We start from the raw sequence: 18,033 nt of genomic DNA, 5'->3' as shown, positions 1-18,033 counted from the left end.
ATGCTGACAATTTTTATCAAAGTTTTCATAAGAGTGTTATTTTTCTAAACTTTTTATTATCGTGAAATATAATATATATACAAAAAAGCAATAAATTTCCAAGTACATGTTAATAAATTATACAACAGATTTTAAGGTTTAGTATGGGTACAGTTCCACAATTTTTCATTTTTTCTTCTAGCTGCTCCCAGACAATGGAGATCAAAGGAAATATCAATATATACTGATTCAGCAATCATAGTCATTAAATTCTATGTTCTATTATGCTCTTCCATCTAATTTCTCTTTGAAAAATAACATAAACAAAAAGCAATAAATTTCAAAGTACAGTGCAACAATCACTTGTAGAACAGATTTCAGAGTTTGGTATGGGTTACAATTCCACAATTTTAGGGTTTTGACTTCTAGGTACTCTAAGGTACTGGAGACTAAAAGAAATATCAATACAAATGATTCAGCAATCATATTCATTTGTTAAACTCTACCTTCTCTGTCTAACCCCACCATTACCTTTGCTCTTTCTACCACTCTTTAGGGGTATTTGGGCTATGCCCATTCTAACTTTTTCATGCTGTAAAGAATTGTTGATAATATGGGATAGGCGGAACTAGCCGATATTCTGGAAAGGCTGGCCTCTGTGCATTTCAGTACTTATCTGGTCCAGGGACCCATTTAGATATCACAGGTTTCTGGCAAGTTACTCTAGTACACAGAACCTTTGCAGAATCTTATATAATGCCCTATAGGATTTAGGAATGGCAGGAATGGCTTTGGATGGCATTTGACAAATTATGACAATAGCAATGTCAAACTGAAGCTTGCATAAAACTGACCTCCAGAATAGTCTCTTGACTCTATTTGAACTCTCTTAGCCACTGATACCTTATTTGTTATACTTCTTTTCCCCCTTTTGGTCAGGATGGCATTGTTGATCCCACGGTGCTAGGGTCAGACTCATCCCTAGGGATCATCTCCTACACCACCAGGAAGACTTTCATCCCTGTATGTCATGTCCCATGTAGGGGGAAGGGCCATGGTTTCACTTGCACAGTTGGGCTCAGAGAGACAGGCCACACCTGAGGAACAAAAGGTCCTCTGGAGATGACTCTTAGGCAAACCTATAGGTAGGCTAAGTTTCTCTGCTACAGACATAAGCTTTATAAAGCAAGCCTCAAGATCAAGGGCTTGGCCTATTGATTTGGGTGTCCCTAATGTCTGACACAGTATCTGGGGTTTCCCTGGTGCTAAAGTTTAATAGTTCTATATTGTTTTTCCAATCCCTCAAGGGACTTTGCCAACACTTTTTTTTTTTTTTTTTTTTTTTGCATGGGCAGGCACTGGAAATCGAACCCAGGTCTCTGGCATGGCAGGTGAGAACTCTGCCTGCTGAGCCACAGTGGCCCGTGCAATACTTTTTGATTATCTACTTAATATATTCTGGGATATATCCAGGTATTATACTAAGCTCTACAGGATTAAAGGATCTCAATGTTATTCTGGGCTCCCCGGGTTTGGATTGTTAAATGACCTATCCACACAAATTGAGTTAGATTAGGTTCTGGACAAAATAAGCCTTTCTTCCTTTAATCTCAAACAGTAGGTAAAGTTCTAAGATACAATTTCTTCCTTACCCCTGTATTCTGAATTACCTAAATTCCAACTTGATCGACTTCATTCTTATCTCTAAATACCAGGTTTTATATATATATAAATAAAACAGCCCCTCAAAATCCAGAAACCATCACCACTCCAGACTAAATGTGACTGCCATAAGAGCTTACAGTCTAGGCCCCAATTTTCTTATAAGTATTTTCTAAATGAGATAATACAATATACGCTCTTTTGTTTCTGGCTTATTTTGCCTCACCAAATGTCCCACAGGTTCATTCACATCTTTGCATGCCTCACAACTTCATTTCTTTTTCTAGCAGTACAGTGTTCAATCATATGTATGTACCATCATTCACCAAGGATTATTATTTTTAATAATGAAAAAACTGGAAACAATTTGGATGACCAAGAACAAAGTGGTAAGCAAATTATGGCTGATTTACAACAGATTATATCACGATAAAAACTGTTATTTATTAAAAGTTTTAATACAAATACTAAGGAATGACACCTACAACTTCCAGATGAGACCCTGGATCAGATAAGTCCTGAAACCTACAGGGCCCAGCCTTTCCAGAACGTCAGATAGTTTCATCTCCCTTTCCCATATTATAGACAGCCCCTTTCAACATGAAAAAGTTGGACTTTCATACCCCAGTCTGGACCAGCTGGACCGGCTGCGAGACCACCCAGAACTGTGAGGTCCCCAAGCTGAGGCAGCCGGCGCCGCTCCCCCACAGGCTGCTTCCCAGAGGGGAAAGGAAACGGACTTTACCAGCAGCAGGGGCTGAGTCCAACCAAACGCCAATTGTGGAGTCGGTATTAACAAATTCTGACTACTAAAAATAGGCCCACAGCTCAGATGAACCTGGTCAAAGTGGAGGATGCTCATTTTTGCCCCAGCGCCAAGGAGGCAGAGCTGACAGAAAAAGAAAAATAAATAAATAAACAGAGGAAACCTACAGGGCCCAACCTTTCCAGAACACCAGATAGTTCCATCTCCCTTTCCCATATTATAGACAGCCCCTTTCAACATGAAAGTTAAGAATGGCAGAAAAACCACATGATGATGTCGATTGATGCAGAAAAGGCATTTGACAAAATTCAACATCCTTTCCTGTTGAAAACACTCAAAGAATACGAATAGAAGGGAACTTCCTCAAAATGATTAAGGGAATATATGAAAAACCCACAGGTAACATCATCTTCAATGGGGAAAAACTGAAAACTTTCCCTTCTAAGATCAGGAACAAGACAAGGATGTCCACTATCACCACTGTTATTCAACACTGTGTTGGAAATTCTAGCCAGAGCAATCAGACAAGAAAAAGAAATACAAGGCATCAAAACTGGAAAGGAAGGGTGGGCCATGGTGGCTCAGCAGGTAAGCGTGCTTGCCTGCCATGCCAGAGGACCCGGGTTCATTTCCCGGTGCCTGCCCACATAAAAAAAAAAAAATTGGAAAGGAAGATATAAAACTCTGTTTGCAGATGATATCATACTGTATGTCGAAAACCCCAAAAAATCCACAGCAAAACTACTGGAGCTAATAAATGAGTAGAGCAAAGTGGCAGGTTACAAGATCAACACTCAAAAATCTGTAGCATTTCTATACATTAGTAATGAACAATCTGAGGGGGAAATCAAGAAAAGAACTCCATTTACAATTGCAACCAAAAGAATAAAATATTTAGAAATAAATTTAACCAAAGAGACAAAACACTTATATAAAGAAAACTACATGAAATTGTTAAAAGAAATCACACAAGACCTAAATAGATGGAAGGGCATACCGTGTTCATGGACTGGAAGACTAAATATAGTTAAGATGTCAATTCTACCTAAATTGATTTACATATTCAATGCAATACCAATTAAAATTCCAACAACTTACTTTTCAGAAATAGAAAAATCAATAACCAAATTTATCTGGAAGGGCAGGATGGCCCGAATAGTTAAAAGTATCCTGAGAAAAAAAAAATGAAGTTGGAGGTCTCACGCTACCTGACTTTAAGGCGTATTATGAAGCTACAGTGGTCAAAACAGCATGGCACCAGCATAAAGATAGATACATTGACCAATGGAATAGAATAGAGTGTTCAGATATAGACCCTCTCATCTAGGGACAATTGATCTTTGATAAGGCAGTCAAGCCAACTCACCTGGGACAGAACAGTCTCTTCAATAAATGGCGCCTAGAGAACTGGATATCCATATGCAAAAGAATGAAAGAGGACCCATATCTCACACCCAATACAAAAGTTAACTCAAAATGGATCAAAGACCTGAACATTAGATCTAAGACCATAAAACTGTTAGAAGAAAATGTAGGGAAATATCTTATAAATCTTATACTTGGAGGTAGTTTCATAGAACTTACACCCAAAGCAAGAGCATTGAAGAAAGAAAGAAATGGGAACTCCTCAAAATTAAACATTTTTGTGCATCAAAGAACTTCAACAAGAAAGTAAAAACACAGTCTATACAATGGGAGTCAATATTTGGAAATGGCATATCAGATAAAGGTCTAGTATCCAGAACTTATAAAGAGATTGTTCAACTCAACAACAAAAAGACAGCCAATCCAATTACAAAATGGGCAAAAGACTTGAACAGACACGTCTCAGAAGAGGAAATTCAAATGGCCAAAAGGCACATAAAGAGATGGTCAACTTCCCTGGCCATTAGAGAAATTCTAATCAAAACCACAATGAGGTATCATCTCATACCCACCAGAAGGGCCATTATCAATAAAACAGAAAATGACAAGTCCTGGAGAGGATGTAGATAAAGGGGCACACTTATCCACTGTTGGTTGGAATGTCAAATGGTACAACCGCTGTGGAAGGCAGTCCGGCAGTTCCTCAAAAAGCTAAATATAGAATTGCCATATGACCCAGCAATACCATTGATAGGTATCTACTCAAAGGACATGAGGGCAAGGACACAAACGGACATTTGCAAACCAATGTTTATAATAGCATTATTTACAACTGCAAAGAGATGGAAATAGCCAAAATATCCATCAACAGATAAATGGCTAAACAAACTGTGGTATATACATACAATGGAATATCATGCAGCTGTATGACAGAATAAAGTTATGAAATATGTAACAACATGGATGGACCTTAAGGACATTATGCTGAGTGAGATTAGCCAAAAACAAAAGGACAAATATTGTATGGTCTCACTGATTTGAACTGACATTAGTGAATAAACTTGGAATATTTCGCTGGTAACAGAGACCATCAGGAGATAGAAACAGGGTAAGACATTGGATAATTGAAGCTGAAGGGATACAGACTGTGAAACAGGACTGAACATAAAAACTCAGAAATGGACAGCACAATACTACTTAACCGTAATACAATTATGTTAAAACACTGAATGAAGCTGAACATGAGAATGACAGGAGGAAGGCTGGGGGAATAAATAAAACCAGAAAGAAAGATAGACGACAAAGATTGAGATGATATAATCTAGGAATGCCTAGAGTGTATAATGATAGTGACTAAATGTACAAATTTTTAAAATGTTTTTGCTTGAGGAAGAACAAAGGAATGTCATTACTGCAGGGTGTTGAAAATAGATGGTATTTCAACTTACATGTGAGACTAAAGCAAAAAACGTTTATTTGGTACAAAATTTATATTTTGACTAGTGCATTTCCTAATATAACTTATGTAGAAAGCTTGGTTGAACATCCTAAGTACATGGAACCTTGGGTAGGACATGAGATTTTGTTGGTTTGTCCAGAGTGATATCCCAATGAATCCCAGAGTGATTTGATCAGTGAGCAGAAAAGTATTTGCAAAGTCTTTTTTTTGTAAGACTTGTGAGAACGGGGAAAATTCAACCTCCCCAAGTTGAATTCTTGATATTCTCCCAAGCAGTGTGAACAACCAAAGCTAGAGGCTGAGCCCCCAGTCTTGGGGTTTGTTCATATGAAACTTCACCCCACAAACGATAGGTCAAGCCTACTTAAAATTAGGCCTACGAGTCACCCCCAAGAGAACCTCTTTTGTTACTCAGATGTGGCCTCTCTCTCCAGCCAACACAACAAGCAAACTCCCTCTCCCTGGCTATGTGGGACAGCAATCCTGGAATGAGCTGAGACTCAGCATCAAGGGACTGAGAAAAACACTAGAATGAGCTAAACTCAGCATTTAGGGAATGAGAAAACCTTCTCGATGAAAAGGTAGAAGAGTGAAATGAGACAAAGTGTCAATGGCTGAGAGATTCCAAACAGAGTCGAGAGGTTATACTGGAGGTTATTCTTATGCATTTAGTAGATATCACCTTGTTATTCAAGATGTAATGGAGAGGCTGGAGGGAACTGCCGGAAAATGCAGAGCTGTGTTCCAGTAGCCATGTTTCTTGATGATGATTGTATAATGATATAGCTTTCACAATGTGACTGTGTGATTATGAAAACCTTGTGTCTGATGCTCCTTTTATCTACCTTGCCAACAGATGAGTAGAACATACAGAATAAAAATAAATAATAGGGGGAACAAATGTTAAAATAAATTTAGTTTGAAATGCTAGTGATCAATGAAAGAGAGGGGTAATGGATATGGTATGTATAATTCTTTTTCTGTTTTCATTTTATTTCTTTTTCTGTTGTCTTTATTTCTTTTTCTGAATTGATGCAAATGTTCTAAGAAATGATCATGATGTGAATATGTGATGATATTGTGAATTACTGATTACATATGTAGAATGGAATGATCATATGTTAAGAATGTGTTTCTTATATTTTTTAAAAAATTTAAAAATTAATTTAAAAATTTTTTTAAAAAGTCAATTGTGGTGATAAAAAAAATATTTAAGCCTTCTAGCCTCCCACATTCTGGAGCAGCTAGAAGGAAATATCTGAGAGCATCATATGGTAGTCCACGACAAACTCTGAGATCTGTCTTGTAACTATTTGTTGAAGAATGCTTTGAAAACTATTGCTTTTTTATTTCTTTGCTTTGACATATGTTATACTATACAATAAAAAGTTAAAAACAAACAAATACTCTGGAATAAACAATTATTTAAATATATATATACACAACTCCCCAAAATCTGAAAGGAATATAGGAAAATTTAAATCATTATTTCTGGATAATGAGATCACAAGAAATTTATTTTCCTCTTTGCTTTTGTTTTCCTACTAATATAAAAGGATTGAGATGCAAAACGTTTCCTTGTAAAAGACAAAACTTACCAACATCATATCTAGCCAAATCATCAGGCTCTGGTGCGTGTACATCAATGTTTCCAATATCATCACTACCAAGGAAAGAGCCATCCTTGGAGCACTGACTAGAAAACAGGGCATCATATAAAGCAGACTGCCCAAACTTATTGGCAAAGGATTCCACAACCTCTTTTAAAAAATCTTGCTTGCCACGACTCAAGTTGAGTAGCATGTGCCCTGAAAAACAAATTATTCCCATCATTTAAAAAATATATACTATATTTACTCACATCTCTCACATTTCATTCATATATCTGATGGAGAAGTAATATAATTATCTTAAACATAACCACCCAACTATACCACAGGCAGACAACAAAAAGGGTGCTTATGTAGAAAACAGAGATTACACATTTAATATTATCTTTGTCTACATGCTAAACTAAAAAGAATGAATAAAAAGATACTAAGTATCTGTGAAAAATGCCAAAAGTATTTAAATTGTAGACAGGAAAGAGCGGGATTTAAGTGGCTATGAGGAATAGGGTCAAGCTCTAATTCTTTGGTCTGATACAATGATTTCTAAACCTAGCTGATCAGAATCATCCTTTAAAGAACTGTTAAGAATATTTATTTCCAGGCCTCATTCCCAGATATTCTGATTCCATAGTTTTGGAATGAGAAATCTGTTTTTAAAACATTCTTTGGCTGAAGTACTGGTATATGCTACAACATAGACAAACCCTGAAAACATTATGTTAAGTAAAAGAAGCCAGTCACAAAAGACCGCATAGTTTATGATTTCTCTATATGAAATGTACAGAATAGGTAACTCTATAGAGACAGAAAGTAGATTTGTGATTGACTGCCTAGTGCTGGAAGGGGGTTGGGGAAAAATGGGAAGTATCTGTTAATGGGGATGGGGTTTCTTTATGAGGTAATGAAAATGTTCTAAAACTCACTGCTGTGATGATTGTATAATTCTATGAACATACTTAAAACCACTCAATTATATACTTTAAGTGGGTGAATTGTTTAGTATGCTAATTATAGTTCAATAAAGCTGTTTTTTAAAACCCCCTCAAGGTAATATTACTGGCCCGTCAGGTTTGGTTACCACCAAATTAGTGTTTCTCAGCAAGCTTGCAGACGCTCTTTAGAATGTTCAGATCAAAGACATAAAAAAAAAACAAAAAAAACAGTTCATTTTACTAAAATGGCTTGGCACCCATGACAGCTCTGCAAAAGTAGAAGGGGTAATAAAGAACAAAACACTAGGAAAGTCACTTCAAGTCTAACTCCCAAAGAGAGAAGCAGGCTGTGGGACAGTAGAGCAATATAAATACTGCCTTGATTCCTTTGGCCAACAGTCTAACTACAGACCAAAAGCTTACAGCAACTTTAATTTAATACTACTTAATCTCTACAAAGTTCATTCAAATGTATACAAAAGCTAACCTCTATAGAAAGTATTAGGATTCTGCTTCAGTTCATGACTTCATGAATTTCTTGAAATTTGTCCCTTTACAAAATCACAAATATATACTAGATCTTTAGGATCCATCCCCAAAAAACTAAATCTGGGGATAAATCTACAAATTCTAAGTGCTTAATCAAATGTGAATAAATATCTTTCATCTTCCTCACTATACAGTCAGCTCTGCAAGAGAGATCCTTATCTTCTTTATAATCCCCACGGCAGTGCTTTCCAAGCAGATATTAAATAGTTGGCAAGAAATGTCTTGAAATATTCAGGATAGAGACTCCCGCAGACAGATAAAGGAGAACGAACAGTATCAAATATTTGTTCCTTTGAAAGAATATAGTTTTCTCTTGATTCACTGCATACCAATTGTCTGATCTAACATGGCAAAGAGAAACAAATGATTTTGACAAACTATGAGACAGACAGATTTTAATCATAAGCTGTGCTCTTAACAGAGAAATCTATTTTTTTCTTTTTTTTTTTTTTTTAATTAATTTAAATCAGTTAACATACTATTACCTGATTGGCTCAGACGATCACAGGCCATCATTTCCAGTAGATTTTGTCCAGCTTCTCCTTTTATTAGTTTAATCTTTGGTCTTGGAACCTGATAATTTTAGAATTAAATATAATAATTTGTGATATCCATTTATCTAATAATAAAATGATGCTTTTTTTTACACTGTGCTTTTCTGATAATGAATAACAGTTCACCAATGGTTAAACTGAATTGAAGAGCAAACTGCAAAATTGGAAACCAATGGTTTTAACCTATGAAATTTTCAGATACCTAAGAAAGGCACTGCTGAGAAATTATTTTCACATTCAAATTACATTTACGGAAACAGGGCGGGCCACGGTGGCTCAGCAGGCAGGAATGCTTGCCTGCGATGCCACAGGATCCGGGTTCGATTACCAGTGACTGCCCATGTTAAAAAAAAAAAAATTACATTTAAGGAAACAAAATTTAGTTATAGATTTCTTTTTTTACTCTGCATATATGAACTGCAGTAGAAAACAAGACAGCCCTACTTATACACAGCAATGGTCAAATCATACTCAGAAATGCCATACTGTGGCTAGCACAATTTCGAAGAGTTTGGATAAACTGGAATCCATTGGGATAAACAGTGGCTAACCAAGAGAAGAAAAGGAATTTATGCCCTATTCCATGAAGAAGAGTTGAAAAAATGATGAATAACAGAATGATGAAAAGACAAGACAGTTGTCATGTCTTTAGATATGAAAACAATTATTATGTAAAATGATTCAATGTTTTAAACAATACCAAAAGAAAAAACAAGATCAATGCAAAATAGCAACAAGAATATTTTTAACTTTGTATAAGGAAGCACTAGGAATATACAAAGATTCAATAAACTATCTTGAAAAGTAGTGAATGCTCATCATTGAAAATGTTTGGTCACAGGCAATGACCATTTAACTGGAGATATCCTAAAAGTAACTGTGTGAGTGGTTGGAATAGCTACCTTCAAATCTTTAATGACTTTCTAACTGCTAGTGTGAGTATAATTTGGCAACACCTCTGTGAGGGTGGAAATTTGGGAATAGCTCTAAAATTTATCAATCCATTTACACTTTGATCTATCCATAAATTTCCACATGTGAAATGGCACAAGTTACTCATTGCTGTATTATCTGAATTAGCATAACTAACAGCAGAAATGACCTAATGTCCTGGTTTTAGGGTATTGGTTTAAATATGGTGTACCCATAAAATGGAATAATATGCAACCATCAAAACAAGAAAATATGCTCTTTATATCTACTATAGAAATAACTCCAAGATATATTTCATGAAAATAAAACAAAGTAAACAGAATGTTCAGAATATTTTGTCTTTTTTTTTTAGAGGAAAAGGGATATGAGTGAGAGTATCTGTGCTTGAAAATATTTCTTGAAGAAATTATATGAATCTAATAATACTAGTTCCCTCAGGAAAGAAAAGTGTCTAGGGAACAGAAGTAGAAGGGGATTTTCACAGTTTACTCTTCATACCACTAGAATTTTAAACCATGTGAATATAATCAACTTCCCAAAGATTTATTTTTAAAATAAATATATTCCTTATCAACCTAAGACCTTTAGAAATAGAATTTCAGAAACATTTGATTGGCCTATCCTTTCAGCCACAAGTTGTTCTAAACATGACACCAAACTTTGTAGTCAATGTTGAAAATAGCACAAAAAATAAGGAATAAAATATATATGAATGGACTGCAATTCATAAACCTAGCCTGTTATAGTTATTTAATAGCTGTCATTTGTAAGCAATTAAATTAGTTATGAATCCATTCAGTAAAATCATCAAGTCATCATTTCCTGATCTTAACTAACGGGCTTCAAGACAAACCTTATTAATTACCAAGAGATGGAAACAGCCAAAATGTCCTTCAACAGACGGGTTGAAGGACAAACAAACTGTGGTATATACATACGATGGAATACTATGCAGTTGTAAGACCGAACACAGTTATGAAGTATGTAACAACATGGATGGACCTTAAGCACATTATGCTGAGTGAGATTAGCCAGAAACAAAAGGACAAATACTGTATGGTCTCACTGATATGAACTGACATTAGTGAATAAACTTGGAATATTTCGCTGGTAACAGAGACCATCAGGAGATAGAAATAGGGTAAGATATTGGGTAACTAGAGCTGAAGGGATACAGATTGTGCAACAGGACTGAATGTAAAAACTCAGAAATGGACAGCACAATGCTACCTAACTATAATACAACTATGTTAAAACACGGAATGAAGCTGAATGTGAGAATGATAGAGGGCGGAGGGCTGGTGGCACAAATGAAAGCAGAAAGAAAGGTAGACAACAAAGATTGAGATGGTATAATCTAGGATTGCCTAGAGTGTATAATGACAGTGACTAAATGTACAAATTTTAAAAATGTTTTTGCATGAGGAAGAACAAAGGAATGTCATTACTGCAGGGTGTTGAAAATAGATGGTAATTAATACTTTAAAATTTCAACTTATGTGTGAGACTAAAGCAAAAACTGTTTATTTGGTACAAAATTTATATTTTGACTAGTGCATTTCCTAATATAACTTATGTAGATAGCTTGGTTGAACAACATAAGTACATGGAACCTTGGATAGGACATGAGATTTTGTTGGTTTGTCCAGAGTGATGCCCCAATGAATCCCAGAGTGATTTGATCAGTGAGCAGAAAAGTATTCGCAAAGCCCCCTTCGGGGAATGGTGAGAATGGGAGAAAATTCAACTTACCCAAGTTGAATTCTTGATATTTGGTGTGGACAACCAAAGCTAGAGGCTGAACCCCCAGTCTTGGGGTTTGTTCATATGAAACTTAACCCCACAAAGGATAGGTCAAGCCTACTTAAAATTAGGCCTAAGAGTCACCCCCAAGAGAGCCTCTTTTGTTGCTCAGATGTGGCCTCTCTCTCCAGCCAACACAACAAGCAAACTCCCTCCCCCTGGCTACATGGGACATGACTCCCAGAGTTGTGGACCTTCCTGGCAATGTGGGACAGAAATCCGAGAATGAACTCAGACTCAGCATCAAGGGATTGAGAAAAACCCCAGAATAAGCTGAGACCCAGCATCAAGGGATTGAGAAAATCCTCTCGACCAAAAGGGGGAAGAGTGACATGAGAAAAAGTGTCAATGGCTGAGAGATTCAAACAGAGTCAAGAGGTTATCCTGGAGGTTATTCTTATGCATTAAGTAGATATCACCTTGTTATCTAAGAGGAAATGGAGAGGCTGGAGGGAACTGCCTGAAAATGTAGAGCTGTGTTCCAGTAGCCATGTTTCTTGATGATGATTGTATAATGGTGTAGCTTTCACAGTGTGACTGTGTGATTGTGAAAACCTTGTGTCTTATGCTCCTTTTATCTACCTTGTCAACAGATGAGTAGAACACATGGAATAAAAATAAATAAGACGGGGAACAAATGTTAAAATAAATTTAGTTTGAAATGCTAGTGATCAATGAAAGGGACGAGTAAGGGCTATGGTGTGTATAGTTTTTTTTTCTGTTTTCATTTTTTCTGTTGTCTTTTGTTTCTCTTTCTGAATTGATGCAAATGTTCTAAGAAATGATCAGGATGATGAATCTGCAGCTATGTGAAGATACTGTGAATTACTGACTATATATGTAGAATGGAATCATCACATATTGGGAATGTTTGTGTTTCTTTCTGTAATTTTTTTTAATTAATAAAAAAATTTTTAAAAAAAGATAAACTTTATTAAATTCCTAAATGAAATACAGATATTTCATTTACATATATATACATATATACATATATATTTACAAGAACTACAGAAATCCCCTGATCAAAAGTCTGATATAAACCTACATAAAGAAAAGTCATGACTCCTGAAGAACCCCTATACGGGCCCATAATCGTCCTTTTATGCTTTTATTATCATCACATTTCAATTATTATTGGTAATTAAGCTTTAAAACAACTGGTAATATAAAAATCACAGCTCTAAAAATATTCCATTGTAAATCCATTCAATGTAAATATGTGGGAGTTCAAGGAAAAAAAAGGAGTGAGAAAGATGTATAAGTGCTTAAGTGGAACACTGCAAAAACAGAAAAAAGCAAGGTGTACTGGTTTGAAAGGATATATGCCCCCTAGAAAAGCCATGTTTTAATCAAAATCCCATTTCATAAAGGTAGATAATTCCTATTACATAAACATAATACTTATGTTTGAAACTTTAATCAGATCATCTCCCTGGATGATGTGATTTAGTCAAGAGTGATTGTTAAACTGGATTAGGTGACGACATGTCTCCACCCATTTGGGTGGGTCTTGAGAAGTTTCTGGAGTCCTATAAAAGAGGAAACACTTTGGAAAATGGGAGATTTGGAGAGAGCAGAGAAGAACGACATAGCCATGAGAGCAGAGAGCCCACAAACCAGTGACCTTTGGAGATGAAGAAGGAAAACGCCTCCTGGGGAGCTTCATGAAATGGGAAGCCAGGAGAGAAAGTAGCAGATGATGCCTTGCTCACCATGTGCCCTTCCAGCCGAGAGAGAAACTGTGACAGTGTTCACCATGTGCCCTTCCAGATGAAAGAGAAACCCTGAATATCATCCGCCTTCTTGAACCAAGGTATCTTTCCCTGGATGCCTTTGATTGGACATTTCTACACCCTTGTTTTAACTGGACATTTTCTCGGCCTTAGAACTGTAAACTAGCAACTTATTAAATTCCCCTTTCAAAAGCCATTTCGTTTCTGATATATTGCATTCTGGCAGCTAGCAAACTAGAACACAAGGTATTCAGCAGTACAATTCTGAGGTAGAAAACGTTTTTAATATAGAGAAAGGATGTATTGCATGCTTTGTATGCAAAGACTATTTCTGAATACCAAAAAAATTCTTAGCACTAGTTGTCTTCTAAGAAAGGAGACTTGAGCAAACAGGCTAAAATGAAGATTTTTTCTTAGTAAAATTTCAGCTTAAAATAGTTGACTGTATTGTAGTAACTTTAAAAATAAATATTAAATTTTAAAAATAAATTTTAAAGTTTCCATTAAAAATTTTAAAAACTATCAGTTACTTCAGGATTTCTATAATAAGCATCAACCACCACAAAAAATTTTAACGTTTAGTACATTAGTGAACGTCATTAACAGCACTAATTTTCACTAATAAACACACTCCTTATGAACCGAAAAGCTTATACTAAACAAACAGCACTTAACCTTGTGTACATCATATGAACTGGATAGAGGAAGCTTCTCTAAAAGTACCTCTACGGTGAATCCTTTTTTGCCCAAGCAAAACATCATTTTATAAAGCTAACAACCACTTTTGTAGCCTAGTTTGTGCTTTTTTGAGGAAACTGCTTATTTCCTTTCATATGAGAAATAATGCAAGCTTATTAAATAAAATACTGGAACTACAAAAATGGATTGGGGAAGGGATAAAGCCAGCATTCTACGATATAAAAACAATGACTAACATTTTGGCAAATTTCCTTCCTGTCATATTCTGTGGAAAAGTTTCACAAGTTCACAAATGAAATAAATACACTCACATAAAAGTATTGTCATGTTATATACATGTCATACCTATACATTTCATATCTTTACACATACATGTCAATTTTTCAAGTAATATGTTAAAATGCCTGTGATAATCACATTATTCTATCAGAGTTCACACAGCCATACCCCGAAATTTATCTAGTTAGGTTTTTATTCCAGGCCATGCTATCCTTTTGAATTAAGTTTTATCTATAATTGATATTATTGTGGGATCTCAGAAATAGCAGAGTAAAAAGATCAAAGCTCTTCAATCTGTTCTTCAAGTAAGTTACAGCATTGTAACTATCACCCACAATACATAAATGCCTATTTCACTAGCATCATCAGTACTGTGTAAATCTTATTTTTCACCTATCAATTTAACTATTACTTTAATTTTAATTGTACAGGTGTGTTGACAGATTTTCATTATACCATGGCACAACTGCACCTGAAACACAGCAGAAGCTGAAGGAAATATCAACTACACCCAAAATTAGAAAAGATTTACCTGAAATGCTATGAGATAGCATAATGCAGCCAGCTCAGAGAGAGCTCGCCACTGTACATCACTATGCTGAGCCATCTTCAAAAGCAGAGAACCAGCATGCATGTAGAAATGTCCTTTCATTTCTAAGAAAGTAGCTGAAAGTTCATCATTTCCGCCCACAGAAGATTTCACAGACTGAAGAGCACTATCAAAACTGTAATATTAAAATAATAGAGGTAATATTGAAATAGTATGAGTTGTGTGAGTAATCAGCCTCATTATTTAATTCAAAATTAAATAGTTTATTTCAAGCTTCATCCTGTATATCAAAGGCTTAAAAATGCTTATTCTCTTATTTTACAAATTAGAAATCATCTAGTGTTTATTTTTATCCCACATATTTACTATACTTCAAGCTTATCTTATTCTGAAACAGTTATTTCTGCCCTCCAATTATAGAAAAGATAAAAGCCAAATAAGATTACTGATTATAACATTTCATAATAACCCACAATTCAGTTGGGAAACTAAAATATTTTCAACTTCCTTCCTGATCATAGGTTTTGTTATTTGATTCGGAGTTGGAATTTCTCAAATTAGACATGCCATTTTCAAATTTTAAGCACATATATTTGGGTATCAGTAGTATAAGTGGTCTTCTTAAGTAAATTTTATTTCTCATTATTTTTTTTGTAGGGGAGGGGACGGTGAATGGGCTGGGAATCAAACCCAGGTCTCCCACATGGGAGGCAAACATTCTACAACTGAACCACCCATGCACCCTTATTTCTCGCAATTATTTTTAATCTATATACTAATTAGTGCTTCTAAATCCTGATGCTCTCAGAATCTTCATTTTGAAAAAAAAAAGCAGAAGCAAACACTAGAATGTGAAGCATGGGCTTTTGAAGTAGCTTATAATAAGAAATATGAGCAAAAAGTATTTCTTATAGTCCTTAAATAAAATGGGCCTGGGGACCCTTGGTAATTCCCAAGACCCTTCTTAAGTGATCCATGAGGTTAAAAGTTTTTTATTGCTACTTTTATTCTTTTCTTACAAAAAAATGGGTTTTTTTTTGTTTGTTTTTTTTTGCTCCGGGAATTGAACCAGCTCTTTCACATGGCAGGTGAGAATTCTACCACTGAGCTACCCTTGCACCACCCTAAAATTATTTTTATAACAATAAGAAATGATCACTCTTTTTCACTATCATTTTCTTCTCATGTAACCTCTGGAAAACTCCACTGAGAGTTTTCCAGAGGCTGCATGATATAACAGACTGAATTGAGAAATAGGTAACAATTAAGATGCACTCTAATAAGCCAGACATTATAGATAGATACCTGCAAAAATGCCACTCTTCTATTTTCTTTTTTGTTTTTTGGAATATTTTTCATAAAATGTATTTCAAATGAGTTAATAAATATTTTGATTTCTCAGTTTTGATTTCTAATATGGTCAAGAGTGGATATAACCGACAAACAAAGTCACTGGGGTTGTCAAATAATGTAAAAGGATCCTGTGACCAAAAACTTGAGTATATAAGCCATTCAAAATAAAACATCCTAAGTATTTTCTAACATAATCTGAAAGTTCAAAAATTTGAACTTCCCAAACTCTTACTTATTAGGACACTAAGTACTTCAAGGGAACTATTTACTTCTATATCTTATAAAAAGAACTTTCGATATGTTAAATGGGGAAACATGATAATTTCCAAAGGTACCGTCAAAAACAGACCCTTTTTCTAAAAAGTCCAGATACTGATGATTTTGGTTTTGGAGGACATATCGTCTTTGCCTCTCTTACAACTACAGAGAGAGTCTGTCTCTGTCATAACTCTCAATTCCACCACAGAAGTGTGAGAGCAGCCATAGACAATATGTAAATGGAGAAGTGTGACTGTGTTCTAATAAAACTTTATTTAGCAGTAACAGACAGTGGATGATTCACAAGCTCTAGCTAAATTCTGCTCTAAACTAAATTCCTTTCACAAATCCAAATGATATTTTTATTCAATGGAATTTATTTTACTAAAATGAAGATGCTGATTCTCAAAATCAAAGTTAAAGAAAATAGGAAAATCATCTGTTATAGCTAAGTTCTCTTGTTTTTAAACTAAAACAGTGTTTTCTGAAGTACTAGCTAATGCTAAGTAGCTATAACAGTACATCTGAAACTATCCATCTGATGACAGATGAAGAACTTTATTCTCAGTTTAGGTTAGTGTGATTTTTCACTCAAGATTATCCCATTTTGAGCTGACACTCAGCATCAAGGGATTGAGAAAAACCCTAGAATGAGCTGAGACTCAGCATCAGGAGACTGAGAAAACCTTTTCAACCAAAAGATCTAAGAGTGAAATGAAACAAAGTGTCAATGGCTGAGAGATCCCAAACAGAGTTGACAGGTTATCCTGGAGGTTATTCTTAGGCATTAAACAGATAATCACCTTGTAAATCAAGATGTAGTGGAAAGGCTGGAGGGAACTGCCTGAAAATGTAGAGCTGTGTTCCAGTAGCCATGTTTCTTGATGATGATTGTAAAATGATACAGCTTTCACAATATGACTCTGTGATTATGAAAACCTTGTGTCTGATGCTCCTTTGATCTACCTTATCAACAGATGAGTAAAACATATGGAATAAAGATGAATAATGGGGGGACAAATGTTAAAATAAATTTAGAGTGAAATGCTGGTGATCGGTGAGGGGGGGATGGGGGGTATGGTATGTATGAATTTTTTTCTGTTTTCTTTTTATCTCTTTTTCTGAATAGATACAAACGTTCCAAGAAATGGTCACGATGATGAATATGCAACTATGTGATAATACTGTGAATTACTGATTATATATGTAGAACGGAATGATCAAAATTTACGAATGTTTGTGTTTGGTGTTTTTTGGTATTAAAAAAAAAAAGATTATCCCATTTTTTGAAAAAAAACGTGGAACAGCAGAGCATTCATTTTATGCTTGTCTCTTTAATGAAGTATGCCAAAATGGAATATTTAACTATAAGGATAATTTCAAATAGGCCTAAACTATAAGAGTTCTCTAAACATTAAAGTCCTGCAAAGCCAGTTATAATACCCCCACAAACAGAAGAAATATCTTTTCCAAGTAGTTCATCACATTAACTAGAACTCCCAGAAACTATATAGAAATAATGATGCAAAGAAGATATATAGACCAATGA

The 18,033-nt window shown here is 35.2% G+C and overlaps 1 protein-coding gene across 2 annotated transcripts in view; it reads right to left on the bottom strand.

Moving 5' to 3' along the window:
• LOC143661385 (E3 SUMO-protein ligase RanBP2) overlaps positions 1-18,033 on the bottom strand; it is a 94,239-nt gene that overhangs the window by 47,335 nt on the left and 28,871 nt on the right. For both annotated transcript variants that reach the window (XM_077134939.1, XM_077134940.1), the window contains exons 7-9: positions 14,856-15,048; positions 8,808-8,895; positions 6,830-7,039 (exon numbers count right to left, since the gene is read on the bottom strand). In XM_077134939.1, coding sequence (XP_076991054.1) covers positions 6,830-7,039; positions 8,808-8,895; positions 14,856-15,048 — 491 coding nt within the window. The remainder of the gene's footprint in view (positions 1-6,829; positions 7,040-8,807; positions 8,896-14,855; positions 15,049-18,033) is intronic.

This window comes from Tamandua tetradactyla, chromosome 17 (assembly GCF_023851605.1).
Source record: "Tamandua tetradactyla isolate mTamTet1 chromosome 17, mTamTet1.pri, whole genome shotgun sequence".
Taxonomy (NCBI): Eukaryota; Metazoa; Chordata; class Mammalia; order Pilosa; family Myrmecophagidae; genus Tamandua; species Tamandua tetradactyla.
Note: the sequence above shows the minus strand (reverse complement) of the source record. Positions and strands in the feature narration are given on the sequence as shown.